At 40.2% G+C, this 18,516-nt stretch overlaps 2 protein-coding genes across 5 annotated transcripts in view; one reads left to right on the top strand and one right to left on the bottom strand.

Annotated features, from left to right (window-relative positions):
• fbxo25 (F-box protein 25) overlaps positions 1–18,516 on the top strand; it is a 184,702-nt gene that overhangs the window by 72,396 nt on the left and 93,790 nt on the right. The window lies entirely within an intron of this gene.
• LOC109914361 (testis development-related protein-like) overlaps positions 1–18,516 on the bottom strand; it is a 59,524-nt gene that overhangs the window by 14,372 nt on the left and 26,636 nt on the right. For all 4 annotated transcript variants that reach the window (XM_048596463.1, XM_048596464.1, XM_020513949.2 and 1 more), the window contains one exon: positions 9,026–9,120. In XM_048596463.1, coding sequence (XP_048452420.1) covers positions 9,026–9,120 — 95 coding nt within the window. The remainder of the gene's footprint in view (positions 1–9,025; positions 9,121–18,516) is intronic.

The raw sequence follows: 18,516 nt of genomic DNA, 5'->3' as shown, positions 1-18,516 counted from the left end.
CTGATCTCTAGAGAAAAGGGCTTGTTTGATTAATTAGAAATAGATCCAGATTAAAAGCTGTAATGCTGAAAGCACAAATACAATGGAACTCCTATTATTCACCATAATGAAGGTGAGACACCCCACACTTTAGCAGTTGAAGGAAACGTGTGGTTACTCAAGAGTTCTCATATTGCACTGTTGATTGATTACTGCTTCAATATTTAACTACTCTCCCACCTGTCAGATTCAATCCTCTACAGCACCAGCCTCTCATTCTTTCTGCTGGCGACAACTGACTGGCACTAGAATGGTTGACCTGCTTGCTTACATTCCGAATTTGGAGCAGTCCACAACTGAATCCACCGGTGCTGCTACAGACTTGCGAGAGCTGACGAAAAACTCTATCCTACCTACGGGGGATGCTTGGTTACAGAGGAGAATACTTACCTGAGACAGAAAATTGTGGGTGTAAGTCCCTCTCTATGACTTGAGTGCAAAAATCAAAGCTGATGCTCCAGTGCAGAACTGAGGGGATGCACAATGAGACATATGGTGGTCATGAAAGGGACCATTTAAATGCAAGTTTTTCTTTCCTGAATTTCCAATGTTCTATTAGCAGTCTATACAGTTTTGATTTCGGCAGAGTTGCATATTTAACTCAGTATAAAGCTTTTCTGCTAAAATGTATTGTTGTACCAGGGAGTTTGAAGAACACTGGCTGGGCTGAGCTATAAATTCCATCCACAACTGGAAAAGGCTAACGGCAGCACTGACTCTGCTGCCTTTATCAATGAAGGACAACAATCAGTACCTCAAATATATCTCATTTACCTAACATGCTGAAGTGATTGTCAAGTTGAACACTGACAACAACGCCTAAAGGACAAATAACTTAACTGCTCATAGAATCGCTACAGAGCAGTAAGAAGCCATTCAGTCCATTGAATCTGTACCAATCCTCTGAAGAGCATCCCACCCAAACAAAGCCCCCTACCAATCCCTGTAACTCCGCATTTACCATGGCTAATCCACCTAACCTGCACATCTTTAGACTGTAGGAGGAAACCGAAGCACCCAGTAGGAACCCACACAGACAGGGGGAGAACGTGCAAACTCCACACAGACAGTCACCCAAGGCTGGAATCGAACCTGGGTCCCAGACATTATGCCACTCAGTATACTTTCAGTAGCACACAATAACTCCTGAAAGGGGCTAAGTTGACCTTAGCTTTGCCTTCAACCTTGTAACTCCGAACAAACTGATCTCCAAACTCCAACACCAAGGATTCTGCTCACCTCTCTGCAATGGATGCTCAATTTCCTGATCAGCAGACCGCAACCAGTAAGGATAGGCTATAACATCTCACCCACAATAACGACGAGACAGAGTCCAGGGAAGAGATAGAGAGCTTAGCAGCATGGTGTAAAGACAACAATCTCTCCCTCAATGTCAGCAAAAAGAAGCAACTGGTCATTGACTTCAGGAAGCAGACTGAAGAGAACACCCCGTCTGTATCCTGAAGTGCAGGTGCTCAAGAGCTTCCAGTTCCTTGGAGTAAATATCACCAACAATCCATCCTGATCCATCTACATCAACACTACAGTCAAAAAAGCACACCAATGCCTCTACATCCTCAGAAGTCTAAGGAAATTCGGCATGTCCACAATTACCAATTTTTAATCAGTGCACCATAGAAACCTTCATCCTATCCTGATGCATCACAGCTTGTTATGGCAACTGCACTGCCCAAGACCACAAGAAATTACAGAGAGTTGTGAACACAGCCCAGTCCTTCACTCAAACCAGCCTTCCTTCCAACAATTGCGTTTTCACTTCTTGTTGTCTGGGGAAAGCAGCTAACTCCCACGGCAGTTATACTCTTTTCGACCCTTTCTACCAGGGTGTCGCTGGCTAGGCCAGCATTTATTGCCCATTCCTAATTGACCAGAGGGAGGTTCAGAGTCAACCACATTGCTGTGGGTCTGGAGTCACATGTAGGCCAGACCAGGTAAGGATGGCAATTTCCTTCCTTAAAGGACATTAGTGAACCAGGTGGGTTTTTCTGACAATCGGCAATGGATTCATGGTCATCATTAGATTCATAATTCCAGATATTTTTGTTGAATTCAAATTCCATCATCTGCCATGGTGGGATTCGAACCCAGGTCCCCAGAACATTACTTGGGTCTCTGGATTAACAGTCCAGTGATACTACCACTAGGCCATTGCCTCCCCTTATATAAGGTTTGATTGTCTGAATGGCATGCAAAACAGTACTTTTCACTGTATCTCAGTACACATGACAATAATAAATCAAATCAAAATCAAAATACCAAGTTGGGTCAGGAAAGTTTACTTGCACTTTCTACACGTGACAGCAAGTAACTTTTTGACAGAATTCTCCATTGTACTATCACAGGAAGTGCTATTTGGAAGTGCAAGAAGAAAAATGAGCAGCTCTTAGAACACTGAAATGACTCCAACAAAAGTTTTGAAAGCTCCCAACCTGGATCTTGTTATGTGGTTTCCCACCAGGTGGAATTTAAGTTGTGGCTGATGGAAGATGACTGTCTGAAAAAGTCTAACATGGCTTGAATTCTTTATACTCAGTGGTCAACCAGGTCTGATCTCCCAAATTATACTGTCATGTTCATATCAACATGCATCCAAAGCAATTTTATATCAATGCAGAAGTGACAATATAATTGCATGCTTTGTGACATGTGAAGAATTCAATCAGCCTATTTAAAGATCATTTAATTCTATCATTCAAGGAAACATTTATCGTTTAACAATTCAACAAGGTTTTTCTACTGAACTATTCATCCAGAGGTTCTCATCTAAAATCAAGGTCATGGAGCACCTTGAACAATAGCAAGTTATTTTTTATTTTATTATTTTTGAAATTTCATAAATCAAAAGATTGCAGAACATCAGGCTTAATAGCTATTTTTTATTATAGAGGAGCACTGTGGATACAGTTAAAGGTGAGAATGTTTGTAATCAAACTGAAATGATCACTCTGGGTTTAAGTATTATTGACTTATTTCCAGATGTCACTACAGTACTAATCATATTAAACCAGAAACTTAAACTTCTAAACAGAAGGTGGTGGCCAGCTGTTAACCATGTCTTATGATCTTATTCTGGACAAATTATTGTTGGAGAGCATTTTATCCATTTTGATGTTGAAAGAGACTTCTAGCCAGTGAACGTGACAATTAAAGGTCAGTTATACTAAACGTTCTGCAACAACTGCTGCTGATTTTGACTTTCCATTGATGAATATTGTCTGTGCATTTGGAATATCAAGTTGCCATATCTAGCAAGGAGGTTGGGTTGAACCTTTACAAAACACTGGTTTAAACCTCACTGGATAGCTGTGTCCAATGTGGGTCACCACACTTTAGGAATGATATAAAGGGTTTAAAGGAGGATGCAGAAAAGTTTTATGAGAACGCAGTTACATGGACAGATTGGAGAAACTGGAGTTGGTGACCTTAAAGAAGAGATGGCTGAGAAGAGAATTGTTACAGGTACTCAAAATCATGAGGGATCTACACAGCAGGTAGAAACCATTCCTATCGACTGATAAAGATTATTAAACAAATCTTTCTTTAATAGCTTTGTGGGTATTTCACCAATGCTACACCAAGTGGACTGCATCAGTCCACAAAGGCAGCTCACCACAACCTTCTCAAAGGTGAATCAGAGATAGTAGGAACTGCAGATGCTGGAGAATCCGAGACAACAAGGTGCAGGGCTGGATGAACACAGCAGGCCAAGCAGCATCATAGGAGCAGAGGGGCTGACGTTTCGGGCCTAGACCCTTCTTCTCAAAGGTAACTTCAGATGAGCAATAAAATGTGACCCAACCAACGAAACTCACTTCCCACAAATGAATGAAAACAAAGGCACAGATTTTAAATGATACTAAAGAATCGTAAGCAACGTAAAGAAAAATTTACATAGTAAGTGGTTATAATCTTCCCAAGAGACAAGTGGCGACAAATTCAGTTGTAGCTTTTAAAAGCAAATTGGATGCAAATCTGAAGAGAAAAACACTTACAGGGCTATTAGATAAGGGTCAAGGAATGGGCTGAGCTAAATTGCTCTTCAATAGAATCGCATGAACCAATGGGCCAAATGGGCTCTTTCTACGTTGTAACCATTTTATAATAATACAAAGAGACCATTTTTGTAGTCTCACAACACTTCAGCTTTGCACAGGCTGCTACGGGGATTAAAAAGTACTCAGTGGCTAGAAAATTGTGAAACTTACACAACGAGGGATGTACAACTGCACACAGGAGGAGCGCAAGATGAGTGTGGGGCCAAGCTCATCCTAACCTGCTTGACAGGAAGCTACCTGGATCAGCTGAAACACTGGTTTCACTGTGTGCCATTTGATTTCACTCTGCGCTCCTCATTTATACATGAGGAACGGAGAAGGGCAACTGCCAATATCTATGTTAGACATTCAGGCCCAAGCTTCCAGTGCAACATATTCTATGGATTGCTGTGATGGGGACAGTGTCTGATGAGGTTCTCCAAGGTTTGATTAGAAGCTGTGTTATGGTCAATGGAAAGACTATAAAACCAGTGCTCTACCCAATGCCAAGGATTTCCCACCCAGCAAAAGAAGGTAAAATTACTCCTGCAATTTCAGAGCTTATAATAATTGTTATCTATAAATAACAAACTTTCAAAAATTTCTCACACATACCTCTACTCACCTTGGCTACAGAGAGACGTGTAACTGGAACAATTTGTTCTGCATTGATATATAGACAAGGACTGGATTAGACTCAGCACTGGTGCCAATAATTCAAACACCATTATTACTTCTGAAATACAATAGGCTGACAAGCATGTCTGAATGCTAGCCCCTGAAGATGAATCAAATCCAAGCTGAAAAATGTCTGGATTAGATGTGTAAAACTGTGAAGGAACATTTTTTTTGTTTCTCTAGCTTTTTCTCCTGGCTCTTAATGAAACTTCATGAAAACAGTTTCTGCATCAACAGTCAAATGGGAAAGATCTTCCACTTCCCATAGAAAGGATGCGAATACAAGAGAACAGGAGTTGAGAAGTCTTGCTTTAATTGTATAGGAGCTTGTTAGATCACACATGGAGTACTACGTGTAGGTTTGTTCTCTTTATCTCAGTAAAGATATTACTGCCATAGGGCAAGAGTAACAAAGGTTTGCCAGACTTGTTCCGGGGATGGAGGAACTGTCCTATGAAGAGAGATTGGGAAAGCTGGTGCTGCATTCTCTAGATTTTCAAAGAATGAGGGATGATCTCATTGAAACCTATAAATACTTAAAAGGTATAGACAGGGTAGATGTAGATGTTTACCCCAGTTGGGGGAGTCTGAAAATAGGCAGTGCAATTTGATAATAAAAGGGGATGCCACCAATGTTCCATCTAAGCTTTGTGACTGCTCTGAGGCTTTGTAAATGCTGATTGGTACATCACTGCATTGATGCCCAGTTTTGGAAGTCACTGCGTGCACAAACCTCAGAGGTCTGTGTGCCAAAGGAAAGTTAGAGGGAGTATTGAATGCCAGTTGGTTCCGAGATGTGGAGAAATTATTGTACTCAGAGAGTTGCGGACTTTTTGAATTTTCTACCTCAGATGGCTGTGGAGACTCAGTCTTTGATCATATTTAAGGTAGAGGTTGATAGATTGCTGATTATCATTGGCACGCAAATGTACAAGGATGGGGTGAGTAAAACGTATTGAAGTGATGAAGAATGATGGACTGAATGGCATATTCCACATTTCTTTGCCTAGGCATCAAGGATCACCAAGCCTGAGCACACCAAGGTAAAGTGGTCCTCCTCAGACTGTTTTCATCTCTGCAGTCAATCCAATCTAATTCGCTGTAGTGTACGAATTGGGCTCCAGCGACTCAATGTTCAATATCCTGTGGTGCTGCAATGCGCAAGAGCCATATGGAACAGTCCAATTAATTTTGCTGGCTATCAACATGTTAAACACTATTTCATTTCATTACACAAATTGTGCAATTATATTAATAAATATTAATACAAATGTTACTGTCTTAGAACTCCTCAAAATAGCACTTGGGTAATTTCCTAAAACCAGTCTCAACCTTTTGACAATGAAGCACTATCTTGGTCTGACAGATACCTGCTATCAGCCAGGGCAGAATTGAAAACAGTTGCTGTTCATAAAAGCCTGACACTACAATATAAAGGAGGTTGTTTTGCTTTCTTGAAGAAAACTGGTACTGACATCCAACAACATAATAATTCAATTTTCAGACGCTTGCTTCAGCAAGATGTGCAGAAGAGGAGGTCTGGATAGCTTAGACATCCAAGGACCTGGAAGATACACACCTTGATAGTTAGGATATAGTCAGACTGGCATAGGACTGGTCACCAAGGGTTGAGCTACAGATGTCATTCGTATTAGTCAATGCTCCATGATGCAGTTAGTTAAGGAATACCACATGTGGACTTGTCCGCAGTTACCACCAGACCTTATAAGAGGCTAGGTACCTTCAAGGCAATTGTGGACAAGTCCAATATCTTGATGTGTGCAACTTTGTATTAAATCACTTAGCAGAAATCCAGTTCACCAGTAGGCATGTTGCAACTCCAGGAACACCTGCAACAGAGCCTCCTGTGACAAAACTTCCGAGATCAGTGGAAATTCCCACTTGGAAATACTATACTCTGCTATAGAGTGTCAGCTTTGGATGAAAGGTAGCACTCTGTTTTGAGTCAGGTGGTTGTGCATTCATTTCCTACTTGAAATTGGAGCAAATAATCCAAGTTGGCTGTACGGTGTAGCACCGAGAAGGAACCTTCCTTGACCATCCTGGAGTAGGACTTGAACCCAGAGCTTCCGGCTTTGAGTAACAACCTTGGTCTCTATATTAACTTCTTTATACCTTCATTTACTGTGAAATGTGACCAACTCAATGGATTTGAGAGTGAATATTAAATTCCGAAGTCCCATGAGCGACCTATTTCTGATTAAACATAAAACCTAGCATTAAGCTAGGTTGATAGAGTGACTTGATAGAGGTGTACAAAATGATCAGAGGTATAGATACTATGAGTAGACAGCCAGAGACCTTTTCCTAGGGTGGAGGTAGCTATTACAAGGGGGCATAGTTTTAAAGTGAGTGGAGGTAGATATAGGGGAGACGTCAGAGGTAAGTTCTTTACTCAGAGAGTGGTAGGGGCACGGAATACATTACCGGAGAGGTTAGTGGAGTCGGCCTCATTGGGGGCATTTAAGCAGCTATTAGATAGGCATATGGATAATAGTATAAGGTAGGGGTGGAGGTTAGATAGACCCTAGGATTAGGGTAAAAGTTCAGCACAACATCGTGGGCCGAAAGGCCTGTACTGTGCTGTACTGTTCTATGTTCTAAGCAGTATCACATTAACAGACAGCAACTATCGAATTTGTGACCATCTAGACAGGAAGGTGTCAATCCAAAATCCTGATATTTCAAAGTATACCCAATATTTCACACAGATTCATATGGTCAGAGGAAGGAGTGGAGATGTGCACCATCACTAGAGTTTCTGGTCTCTAATGCTTTTACTGAAGCTCAGTACAACTTGGTTACAAATCATAGGCTGAATGCTCACATTAATTGGTTACTACTGGGTAATGAGAAGCTTTCAATTTTAGAACTGAAGGTCGGTACTGTAAAGAGGAACTAAAATTTATTACCCAGGTGGAACCTTTTGCTTTCGAGGTGTATGTGGAGGAAGCCATTTACAACCAACAGCACAGGATGAAGCAAATATTCGATTCTGTGGACACCTGAGGGAAAATTACGTTGATATTTGCATAATTTTGAGATACTGATAAATCTCATACTGGAAATCTGTGATCTATAGACTAAGAAATTGATAATGACAGAATTTCAGGCAATTTGCAGTTTAATCATCACTTAATCATATATGAAAATTGTAAATAGCAAAATTCCGGGCAACAGTAGTAGTTACAATCTTTCAGTCACTATGAAGGCTATATAGAATTTCGAAATAGCCATGTTATTTTTTATTATGTAAGCTTACATGTTAAACACAAAAGATCAAAGAGAAAGTTCAAAATTTATGGCTTCAGCGTGGTTGAGTAACTAAAAATTATAAAAGGTTACATGGGTCAGACATAAATACAGTTTTATCCTTTGTCATTCGATGCAAACCTTTATTATGTATTGCTATTAGTTGAAAGTATGGTGGAGTTTAACATTTATTATGTACTGTTATTATAGTTGAGAGAAAATTTAGCATAATAAATTTCATTGATAAGCTTGCAGTTTTAATAGAGTGAGAACAGCAATATAGTTGTGTATTTAATAGCTATTTACAGAAGGTTTCAGGGTGAGAAAGGAAGTTCAATGTGACTAGCATTATGACTATAGTCAGGATGTTTGATTTCCAGATGAAGTTCAGTGCGGCTGGTGTGATCGGTGAGCAGTATTTTGGAGGATGAGTATCATTGGAATTATTTATGGATGCTATGTTGAAGTTTGTTCAATGTGTTTGTAGTCATAGGCTTGGGTCAACAGACAGGGAAACATTAATATAGGAAATAAAAGTATGTTGCTGACATTCCATATTCCCCTTAGGTCTCTCGACATCCCAAGGTGTGAAGTTTCATAGCCACAGGCACTGACTGCTAAATGTCTGTAGCTTCTGGGACACAACAAGAAAAGTAGGAGAGGTTTCATCATCAATTTGATTATATAAACTTAAATAATTGCAGCATCTTGAAATAAAAAGTAAAAGAACTATCTCACTTGCAGATACAATCACTTATCCTTCTATCCATGGCTCCAGTTCTCAATTCTTCTTATCATCCCCAACCCTTAATAACTTGGTTACTGCATTACTCTCCATTTATACCAAATTCTTTATTACATCCATTTTCTCCAATTTGCTGAAATTAGTAATAACCATTTTAATTAATTCTTCTAACTAGTTTAGACAACCATGATGATTTTTGTTTTGTATCCCTACATGAAAAGGTGAAGCTACTTACCATTTGGGTTCACTGTCAGTCAGCAGTTTGTGCTCATCATCTTTATTGAAAAGTGAGGTTACTTCTTTCCAACCTTTCAGACTTGCTCCTTGAACCTAAATGAAGGGAAGAGTTTATTAATACAGTTATGGCTAGTACAAAAAATGTGTTAAGGAGAAATCATGCCTGGATTCTCTTGATGGCTCTGTTGATAAATGCAATGTCTAGTGTGGACCAGCTATATAGATCAAAATGTCCACAGTGCTGAGTTGACTCCTGCTCTGGGTTGTAAGCTGATTTCAGCCCCATCAATAGTGAAGATGTTGGAATTAATGGTTTTGGAAGGAAGCCAACATTTTCACGAGTTCCTACTCCTCAGTACTAACTACTGAATTATTCTAGAATATGTAGGAGGTGTGGACTACTGGCTGAGAAAGAACCTAAAACCCCAGCTCACCTGGACTACAAGTAACTCCACTCTTACACAACATGCTGTGATGATACTACGGCTTTAAGAGGTGTATTTGTTTTTACTAATGAAGATCGAGACAAAGGTGTCAAGCAGTCTGCTTCAAAGCCCAGAAAGTAAACAGCTTGTAAGGCCTTGGGGTTCTTTTCCAAATTCGGAACAATAGAACCAGCCTGAATGGGTGGGGTAAGGCTCCCACAGAACCAGGATTTTTAGTTTTAGTTTTTCATTACCAGTTGTTGGATCTTGAAGCTGGGTTTGGAAGCTGCAGTACATCTCTCCCTGCTACTTTCTGAGTTTTCTCTTAATGTTTTTCCTCTTAGACTGGAGAACTGCATGTGAGACAATCTATGTTATCGAAATTGCCTTTACAAAATGTGTTTCTTTTTATTCATTCACAAGATGAGGGCATCGCTGACAAGGCCAGCATTTACCGTCCATCCCTATTTGCCCAGAGGACAGTTAAGTGTCAACCACATTGCTGTGGGTCTGGAGTCACATGTAGGCCAGGCCAAATAGGATGGCAGTTTCCTTTTGTAAAGGACAATAGTGAACCAGATGGGTTTTTCCAACAACTGGTAATGGATTCATGGTCATCATTGGACTCTTTATTGAATTCAACTTCCACCATCTGCTGTGGCAGGATTTGAACCTGCGTCCCCAGAATGTTACCTGGGTCTCTGGGTTTAAAAATCCACTGATAATACCATAGGGCATGTGTTTATTGGATGTTACTGTATTGGAACAATTTATTATTCTGTTAAGTTTTCCAATAGAGTTAAGTTATTCCAATTTCTTCTTTCTTTCATTGTATTTTAACTATAGTGTATGAAGAAAGTGTATTTTGCTTCAAGGCTGCTAGTTTGACCAATTAAATTGCAACTGGATTGCAAGGACTAGCACTTGTCTTTAAAGTAAGAAACAGTTAGGGTCTAGGCTATCTTTTTAATATATTTTGAGGGAGTTTGGTCTGGCCCATAACAACGTTGACTCTCTGAAGTGGCCTGGCAAGGCCACACTGCATGGAAGATAAGCACCACTGTTTTCAAAAGTACAATAAATGATGGGCAACAACACAGCTTTGTCATTAATACAAAAACAAAAACAGCAGACTGCAGAATTCTGAGCTAAGAACAAAAAAAAAACTGGAGACACTCAATGTGTCAGCCAGTGTCTGTGGAGAGAAACATAGTTAATATTTCAGGTTGATGACCTTTCATCGGAACTGAATGGAAGTAGAAATGTGGAAGTTTTTATGCTTGTGGAAGGAAGCAGAAGGCATAAAAGCAGAAGATCTATGAAAACAGATATTAAATACCAAAATATTTAATGCTGCAACAGCCAGAATGGTAAGGAATATAGTGAAGAAATAACAAAATGTGAATTTCCCACAACGACTCCATTCTGTTCTCCCGGTTTCAAATCCCCATCATATCTCCTTCCAGTGATGCCACCTTTCACCGACTGTTTTTAAAATACTTTTCTTTTTCCTCAGTTGAGGTTTTCCCACTTAGCATAGTTGAATAGATCCTCATGTCTAACCCACTTCATGCTTCTCTGCTTTTACTGTTGCCTTCACCTTCCACTCCACTAGACTCTATATTCAATGGCTTATCCTTCACCCTTTCAATCAGCATAATGCCACATTCATCACTTCTTCCCTTTTCAGCATTCCCTATGGACTGTTTCCTTTGCAACACTCTAGTCCATAACACTAGAAGATCATAAAAACAGGAACAAGACTAGGCCATTCAGCCCCTTGATTCTACTCTGCTATTCAATAGGATCATGGCTGATCTGACATTCCTCACCTCCACTTTCCTGCCCTTTCTTCATAACGCTAGATACCCGACTGATCAAGGCTCCATCTATCTCAGCTTTAAATATACACAAGGACTCTGCCTCCTCAGCTCTCTGTGGTAAGGAGTTCCAAAAACTCTCAATCCTCAGACGAAATTCCTCATCTCAGTTTTAAATTGGTATCCCCTAAAAATGTGAAGTGCTGAGCTTTCCCAGGAGTCACCAGGAAAAAAAAGTGGTCATGAGCATTCAAGGACTCTTAGCAGCTAATCACAGAAGTTGTTTCCACTTGCTGCAGAATCTCAAATCCGGGGAACAAATGAAAATAGATTAAGAACAAAGTGCTGGAAATACTCAGCAGGTGTAGTTACATAAAAATAATATTGTTTGTTAGCAAAGGGAGTGCATAACTGAGTCTTACTGAAAAACAGCATTCAATTAAAATATTAAAGCAATTATAATTAAATGTTAATTCACATATTTACTTGCAGAATTATACCACATTATATAGGGCATTTTACTGTCAAAACTTTTTTTTTATTGCACTGTAAATCAGAGATCCAACGTGTCCACGGTAGATATGTGACTTCTGAAGGCTGTAACCTTTACAAATTCGATTGAAGAATTGTCAATGAACAACGTGGAGCCTGAACCAAGAAAATGCAAGTTAGAGAAACAAATTCAACGTCAGAGCAGCTACAGAAGGTTAACAAAAAAGGAAAATAAAGATTGAACTGAGAGCAAGAGAGAGGCGGCAGAAATTTTTACAAATTATCTTTTATTAGAAAGCCTCCACCAAAAATTAAATTTGACAAAATGAGATTCTACGTTCACAAGTATTCATTTTCAGAGCCAAAGTAGTTGTTAGTAGTAATTAAAATTTACCACACTCTTGAAGGTTGCACTGCAACTGGCAACACCCAACAATTTGTGGTGAGTTTGAATGGTGAGAGGGGTTGGTTTGACTTAATTTGTTGGATGATACAGAGTGACACCAACAGCATGTGTTCAATTCCCACACCTGCTGAGGTTACCATGAAAGATTCTCCTTCTCAACTTCCCCCTTGCCTGAGGATGGTGACCCTTAAATTAAACTGCCACTTGTCTATCCCTAATGAGAAAACAGCCATATAGTCTGTTATAACAATGGTAGCTTTATCTTTACTGTTTAAAAAACAAACTGTAGATGCTGGGAATCTGAATCAAAATCAGAAAAACAGATCCTCTTGAAAAAAAGTCACTGGACCTGAAACGTTACCTCTGCTTTCTCTCTATGAATGTTGCCAGACTTGCTGAGTTCTCCAGCAATTTCTGTTTTTTGACCTTTACTATTATTTGGCAACTATGGGGGAAGCACGGCAATGTGGACAGCAACTTTCTGCTTTCCACATTAAACTGTGCATGTGTGGTTTGCACAATGTTGCCCAATTCTCATGAAAAACAGTGAATGCTGTCAGACGCACTATCAATTCTTCTGCAAAATCTGGGCCATTATCTTTGTTTATAATGTCTAACTTGAACATTGAAGAGAACATTGAAAAGCATCCAACCTCCCTCTTTCGGTTACAACAGCGCCCACAGAGAAAACAAAAATGCCTCAGTAGCCATAACAGATAAAACGTCATTCATACTCAGGTGAACTAAATGCTGCTTCTCAAAGGCATATACCACTCCTATGTTGGATTATGATGCAAACAATTAGAGCTTTGTCCTCAGTATTTGTGTTATGAATTGAGCCTTCAGTGTGCTCATGCCTGGTAGCACATTCTTGGTCTTTTTTTTCAGTATGGATTAAGATGATTGGTTTGGAACTAATCCTATAGTTTTATCTTAAAAATCACCGTGCATCTTTAAGTTAATGCAAATATTTGTAAGGAGTATATACAAGAATCCAACTTTAATGCAGTGAGGTGATGTTAAATAACATGTATCTATTGATTTTAGTGACTTTTCATTCTTGACAGCTCAAGTTAAATAGTGCTGGAGCAGCTTTGCAAGTGAAAAATCACACTATCTCCAACAGCATGCAAATATTTCTGTTAATAAGCTGGCCAAGGTCTATTGCTTGTGGAGCTGGATCTGGGCGATGAAGGACAAAGGTGGGAGACAGTGAAGGTCATGGTTACAAAAAAAATGAGTCAGGGAGAAAAGGAATGAAATCACAATCAGACAAGGTCCCAATTGTTGCAATTCAACCTCCCACCTGCTACATCAGGCCAACCACACCCTATTTGTGGCCTTCCCTGTGATGAATTGCCTCACCTCCAGTTGGCAAGTCTCCACAGGACTGCAGCTGAGATCAAAGTTGGAATTTGAATCTCCGAGCAGGAAAGCGGCCCAGAGGGCTGGAGGCATCCGTGGGAGGTCCAGCCGATTTCAATGGCTGGGCCTCAAGAACATGTCACTGGCCGACAGCAACCAGAACGCCTGGAAATTTGGCAGAAAGTCAATCAGCTGGAGAACAGGCACAGACACTGAGTGAAGCGTAGTTCTGGGGTGGGCAGCAGCAACAGACAAAAAGTCATGGGAGTTTGGGAGGAGATGCAGGGAAGCCGAAGCTCATTACACTGCTTGTCGTGGCTCCTCCTCTTCTTGGTCCCATGAAGGAAATTTTTAATCCATAGCCAGTAGTCTTATCAGATTCTTGTTGTGAGAGCCCCATTCAATCTCTCCAATTATGATCCCACTGAAGTAAAAGGAACATATAACAGATTAACCTGTCAGAAAAGTGTGTCATACTCCTGAAATATCAGGCATTTTTAAATTGCTGGAAATTAGGGACAGAACAGTTTATTTCTTAAAAATTCATTCTTTGAATGCAAGTGGTGCGGCAAGGCCAGCAGTTATTACACATCTCATGGTGGTGAGCCAACTTCTTGGATGTTTACCAGGGCACAGAAAAGCTTTACCAGGATGTTATCTGGTATGGTGGATTTTGGCTATGAAGAAAGGTTGGATAGACTGGGTTTGTTTTCAGTGGAAGGCAGGAGGTTGAGGGGCGACCTGATAGAAGTTTATAAGATTGTGAATGGCATGGATAGAGTGGAAAGCATGGGACTTTTTCCCAGGGTGGAGCAGTCAATTACTAAGGGACAGAGGTTCAAGGTGGGGGGGTGGGAGTGGAGTTTAAAGAGATGTGCGAGCCAATTTTTCACACAAAGGGTGGTGAGTGTCTGGTACGCGCTGCCAGAGGAGGTGGTGAAAGCAGACGCTAGCAGCATTCAAGAAACACCTGGAAGAACACATGAATAGGAAGGGAATAGTGGGATACAGATCCTGTAAGTGAAGACAATTTTAGTATGGAACGGCAAAATGGGTTGGCGCAGGCTCAGAGGGCCGAAGGGCCTGTTTCTGTGCTGTATTGTTCTTTGCTCTTGACTGCAGTCCATGTTGTGTAAGGATGCCAAAATGTTGTTGGGAAGGCAGTTCCAAGACTTTCACCCCAGCTATGGTGGAGGAATAGCAATAAAGTTACAGGTCAGGATGGTACGTGACTTCGAGGGGACTTTGCAGGTGGTGATGCTTCCATGTAACCGCTGTCTTTGTCCATCTTCATCTGCCTACTCCACTGGTTTCTGTCAGATTGGAACAGGCGATATTTCTTTGCTGCCATCATCCACATTCAACATGGACACAGGATAATCATCCTTCATTTACCACAACATTGTGGAGATGTATAACTAATTCCTCTTCCATTTTCAAACAAAAATAGTCCTGTGTCCATGGGAAAAGGACAGCATCTGATCAGATGCTTGAATTCCCTCCCATTAAAGTGATTAATGGTCAACAGTTTGGTTAAAGTGTCACTACAGTGAAGGAGCTTTGGACTTTGCTCTGTTGTCACTGGGTAATACAAAATTTGGAGCTTAGTAATGAAACAGATACCTTGTTAATTGCTAAACAAAAAAAAACAAAGAACTACAGTTGCTGGAAATCAGTTACCAACACAGAAATTGCTGGGAAAGACTCTGCACGTCTGGCAGCATCTGTGGAGAGACAGCAATGTTAACCTTTCGGGTCCAGTGGCCGTTCTTCAGAAACAACTGTAGCTAGGAAGGTGGGGTGCAGTAGGGGGAGAAAGTAAAAAATAGTTGGAGATGGAGCCCGGAGAGACAGAAAAACAATTAGGCAGAAAAAGGAATGGGAAAAAGGTCAGCCTGGGAGAATTAACAGCTGCTAATGCCAGATGTAAATTGGTGATTTCAATTTGCTCATACTTCTCAAACATTGATCAATCTGTTCTTATTCTTGCAATATATTTAATGCACACCCAAACAATTTATAAATGACGCACAGGACCTGATCTATCTGAATCACTTCAATGTCCTAATTAGCTGAAATGAAATGCCATGTTGCAATGATATGAATTGTAACGCTGACAGCATGACTTGAAGGGAGAGCAAGAAAATACAGTCACTATGTGCTATCAAATTACTTGAGAACTATTTTACCTGCCAAAATGTAAGGTAGGATTAGAAAGATAGGGTTAGTACTAGATTGATACCATAAACTGTGTGTAGGCTACAAGCCAGTCCAGGCACTGCTGGAACTCCTTATTTGAAGTGTTGAGAATTGAGATAGTTAACAAGGTTGCAAAAACAGAAATTGATGGAAAAACTCAGCAGGTCCGGCAGCAGCTATGGAGAGAAACCCAAGTTAATTTCTCAGGTCCAGTGACCCTTCTTCAAACCTGATTGTAGCTAGGAAAACTTTGGTGTATATGCTAAAGATGGGGTCGGGAGGAAGAGGACAGCAGTAAACAATAGGTAGAGATGGAGCCCAGAGAGAAAAGCAATCATTTCCGCCACTCCAATTTTTTTTGGAGTTTCTCGACATCTTTGCAAGTCCCAATGGGTTCATGCACTTCTTATGCACAAGGATACCTTTTCACAATGCCAGAGGAAACCTTACCTACACCAAAGGTGTGATGGCACCAGATCCAAAGGGGTAACAATTCTCCAACGGGAGATTAAAATGAAATATTCCTTCAGCCCTCACCCCTCAATATGCCCTATACTTACCCCTTGTAGCCTACCCATAGACTAAAAGGAAAGATTATATTACACCAGATTATCAAACAGCGGAGCAGTTTGAAGGGTCAAATATTCCACTTCTGCTCATAATACTCATGTTACAATATGGCACTGAAAATACAAACAAGGTTGCTAATATTTTCTAAAATTTTTTCAATGGTTTGGTTGATATTGGAACAAGTGAGTTTACCTACTGGGAATTGTGCTAAATAATTGAAGGGGAATACAATGGCCTCCAATCAAAACTCAAATTTCAGGAACCAAAATAAATTGAACCTCTAAGATTGGCAAGTTAATCAAAAATTATACATGATATGAATGAGTATTTTGAACTTGTATAAATTAGAGATGATATCTAATGAAGCATTAGATAGATTTTTGGAAAATTGTATTGATCGCAATATAAAAAAACAAAATTCCTCCAGTGCAGGGAACTGCCATAGTGTGGCTTGTCTGATGGCCTGCAAGGAGTTAGTGAGAATCCTTTAATTAGGGAAGTAAGAAAATTAAGAATAGGGGAGACACATTGACCTGATGACTGGTTCATTATATACATAAAAACAGTTCGCCTTATACATTCTCTACCCTGGCATTTCAACTTTGTTGTCACGATGTGAAGAAAAGTGACTATTGATTCTGAAAAGAGCAGAGAAGGTCACTCTTCAAAACCACGCAACCCAACAGATGGACTTGTGTGCTCTTTTGTTTCTTTTTGCTGGGAAAAGGGGCAGCACGGTGGCTCAGTGGTTAGCACTGCTGTCTCACAGTACCAGGGATCTAGGCTTGATTCCACCCTCAGGCAACTGTCTGTGTGGAGTTTGCACATTCTCCCCGTGTCTGTGTGGGTTTCCTCCAGGTGCTCCAGTTTACTCCCACAGTCCAAAGATGTGCAGGTTAGGTGGACTAGCTAATGCTAAACTGCTCTGTAGTGCCCAGGAATATGCACACAAGGTGGATTAGCCATTGCAAATATAGGGATAGGGTGGTGTGTGGATCTGGGTGGGAGGGATGCTGCAGACCCGATGGGCCAAATGGCCTCTATCTGCACTGTACAAATTCTATGAAATTGACTTGTTCTTACTCAGATGGGTGTGTTACAGTCTTAATTTTCTGGCACATATCACCTTTTCCAGCTACCCCATGATGAGAATGGAGGCCAGAAATAGAGGTCAGTAGGTGTTTTTGTGTTCCAATTAACCAATACCTATGGTTACATTTTATACAGAACATAATGTGGAATGCAAACACAGCCTTGGAGACACATGCATTTGTTCCAGCATATTAGGAATTTTTTTTCTCTGATTTTATGCTGAGGGCATGAAATTGGATAGTTTGCACTATTATAATAATTATACAGTGAATCTCAGGAATTTCTTTTTGAAATTTGCTTCAGTGCCAAAGTCTCCTGGATATCATCCCCAACTCAGCCCACGATGAATTCCCTTAACTATACTGAGGTCAGTTTTATTTAATCAGAGCTGTTACTTAGATGACACTGAATAATATTTTGTTGCAACAGCCATTGTGCTCAAAAAAGACTGCACGACAAAAACAACTGCCATTTATTTTTATTTCACAGTAAACAGCAAGCATAAAATTGAAGTAGTACAAGGGAACCTTCAAATAAGTGAAGGGAGGAGGAACTTATTATATTTAATACAAATAGAACTAACAGTAATTGAGAATCTAATGGAGCTCAAGAAAGATAATTCTCCCAGACCCAACAGTTTCTATCTTAAATGTATTGAAAGAAAAAGATTGGGAAATTGCAAATACAATAGTTGTAAGTTCCTAATCCTCTCAAGATTCAGAAGTAGCACCTTCGGTCTGGAAAGCTATAACTTCACTACTTATTGAGGAAGAATGAAGAGAAACAAGGAAACTGCCACAAATTAGTCTAATGTACATCATGGAGAAGTTGTTAGAGTTGATCATCAATATACAAATGAAAGAGTACTTGAACAACTATGACCTAAGCAAAGGCAGTCAACATGGTTATCGCTTAGTCATCACATATAAGCAAAAAATACTGGATATACTCGTAGTTTAGGCTACATCTGTGAAAAAAGAAACAGAGTTAGTACTTTAGGTTTCAGAGATAGTAGGAACTGCAGATGCTGTGGAGAATCTGAGATAACAAGGTGTACAGCTGGATGAACACAGCAGGCCAAGCAGCATCAGAGGAGCAGGAAAGCTGACGTTTTGGGCCT

The sequence above is a fragment of the Rhincodon typus genome, chromosome 5 (assembly GCF_021869965.1).
Source record: "Rhincodon typus isolate 14 chromosome 5, sRhiTyp1.1, whole genome shotgun sequence".
In the NCBI taxonomy this organism is placed as follows: domain Eukaryota; kingdom Metazoa; phylum Chordata; class Chondrichthyes; order Orectolobiformes; family Rhincodontidae; genus Rhincodon; species Rhincodon typus.
Note: the sequence above shows the minus strand (reverse complement) of the source record. Positions and strands in the feature narration are given on the sequence as shown.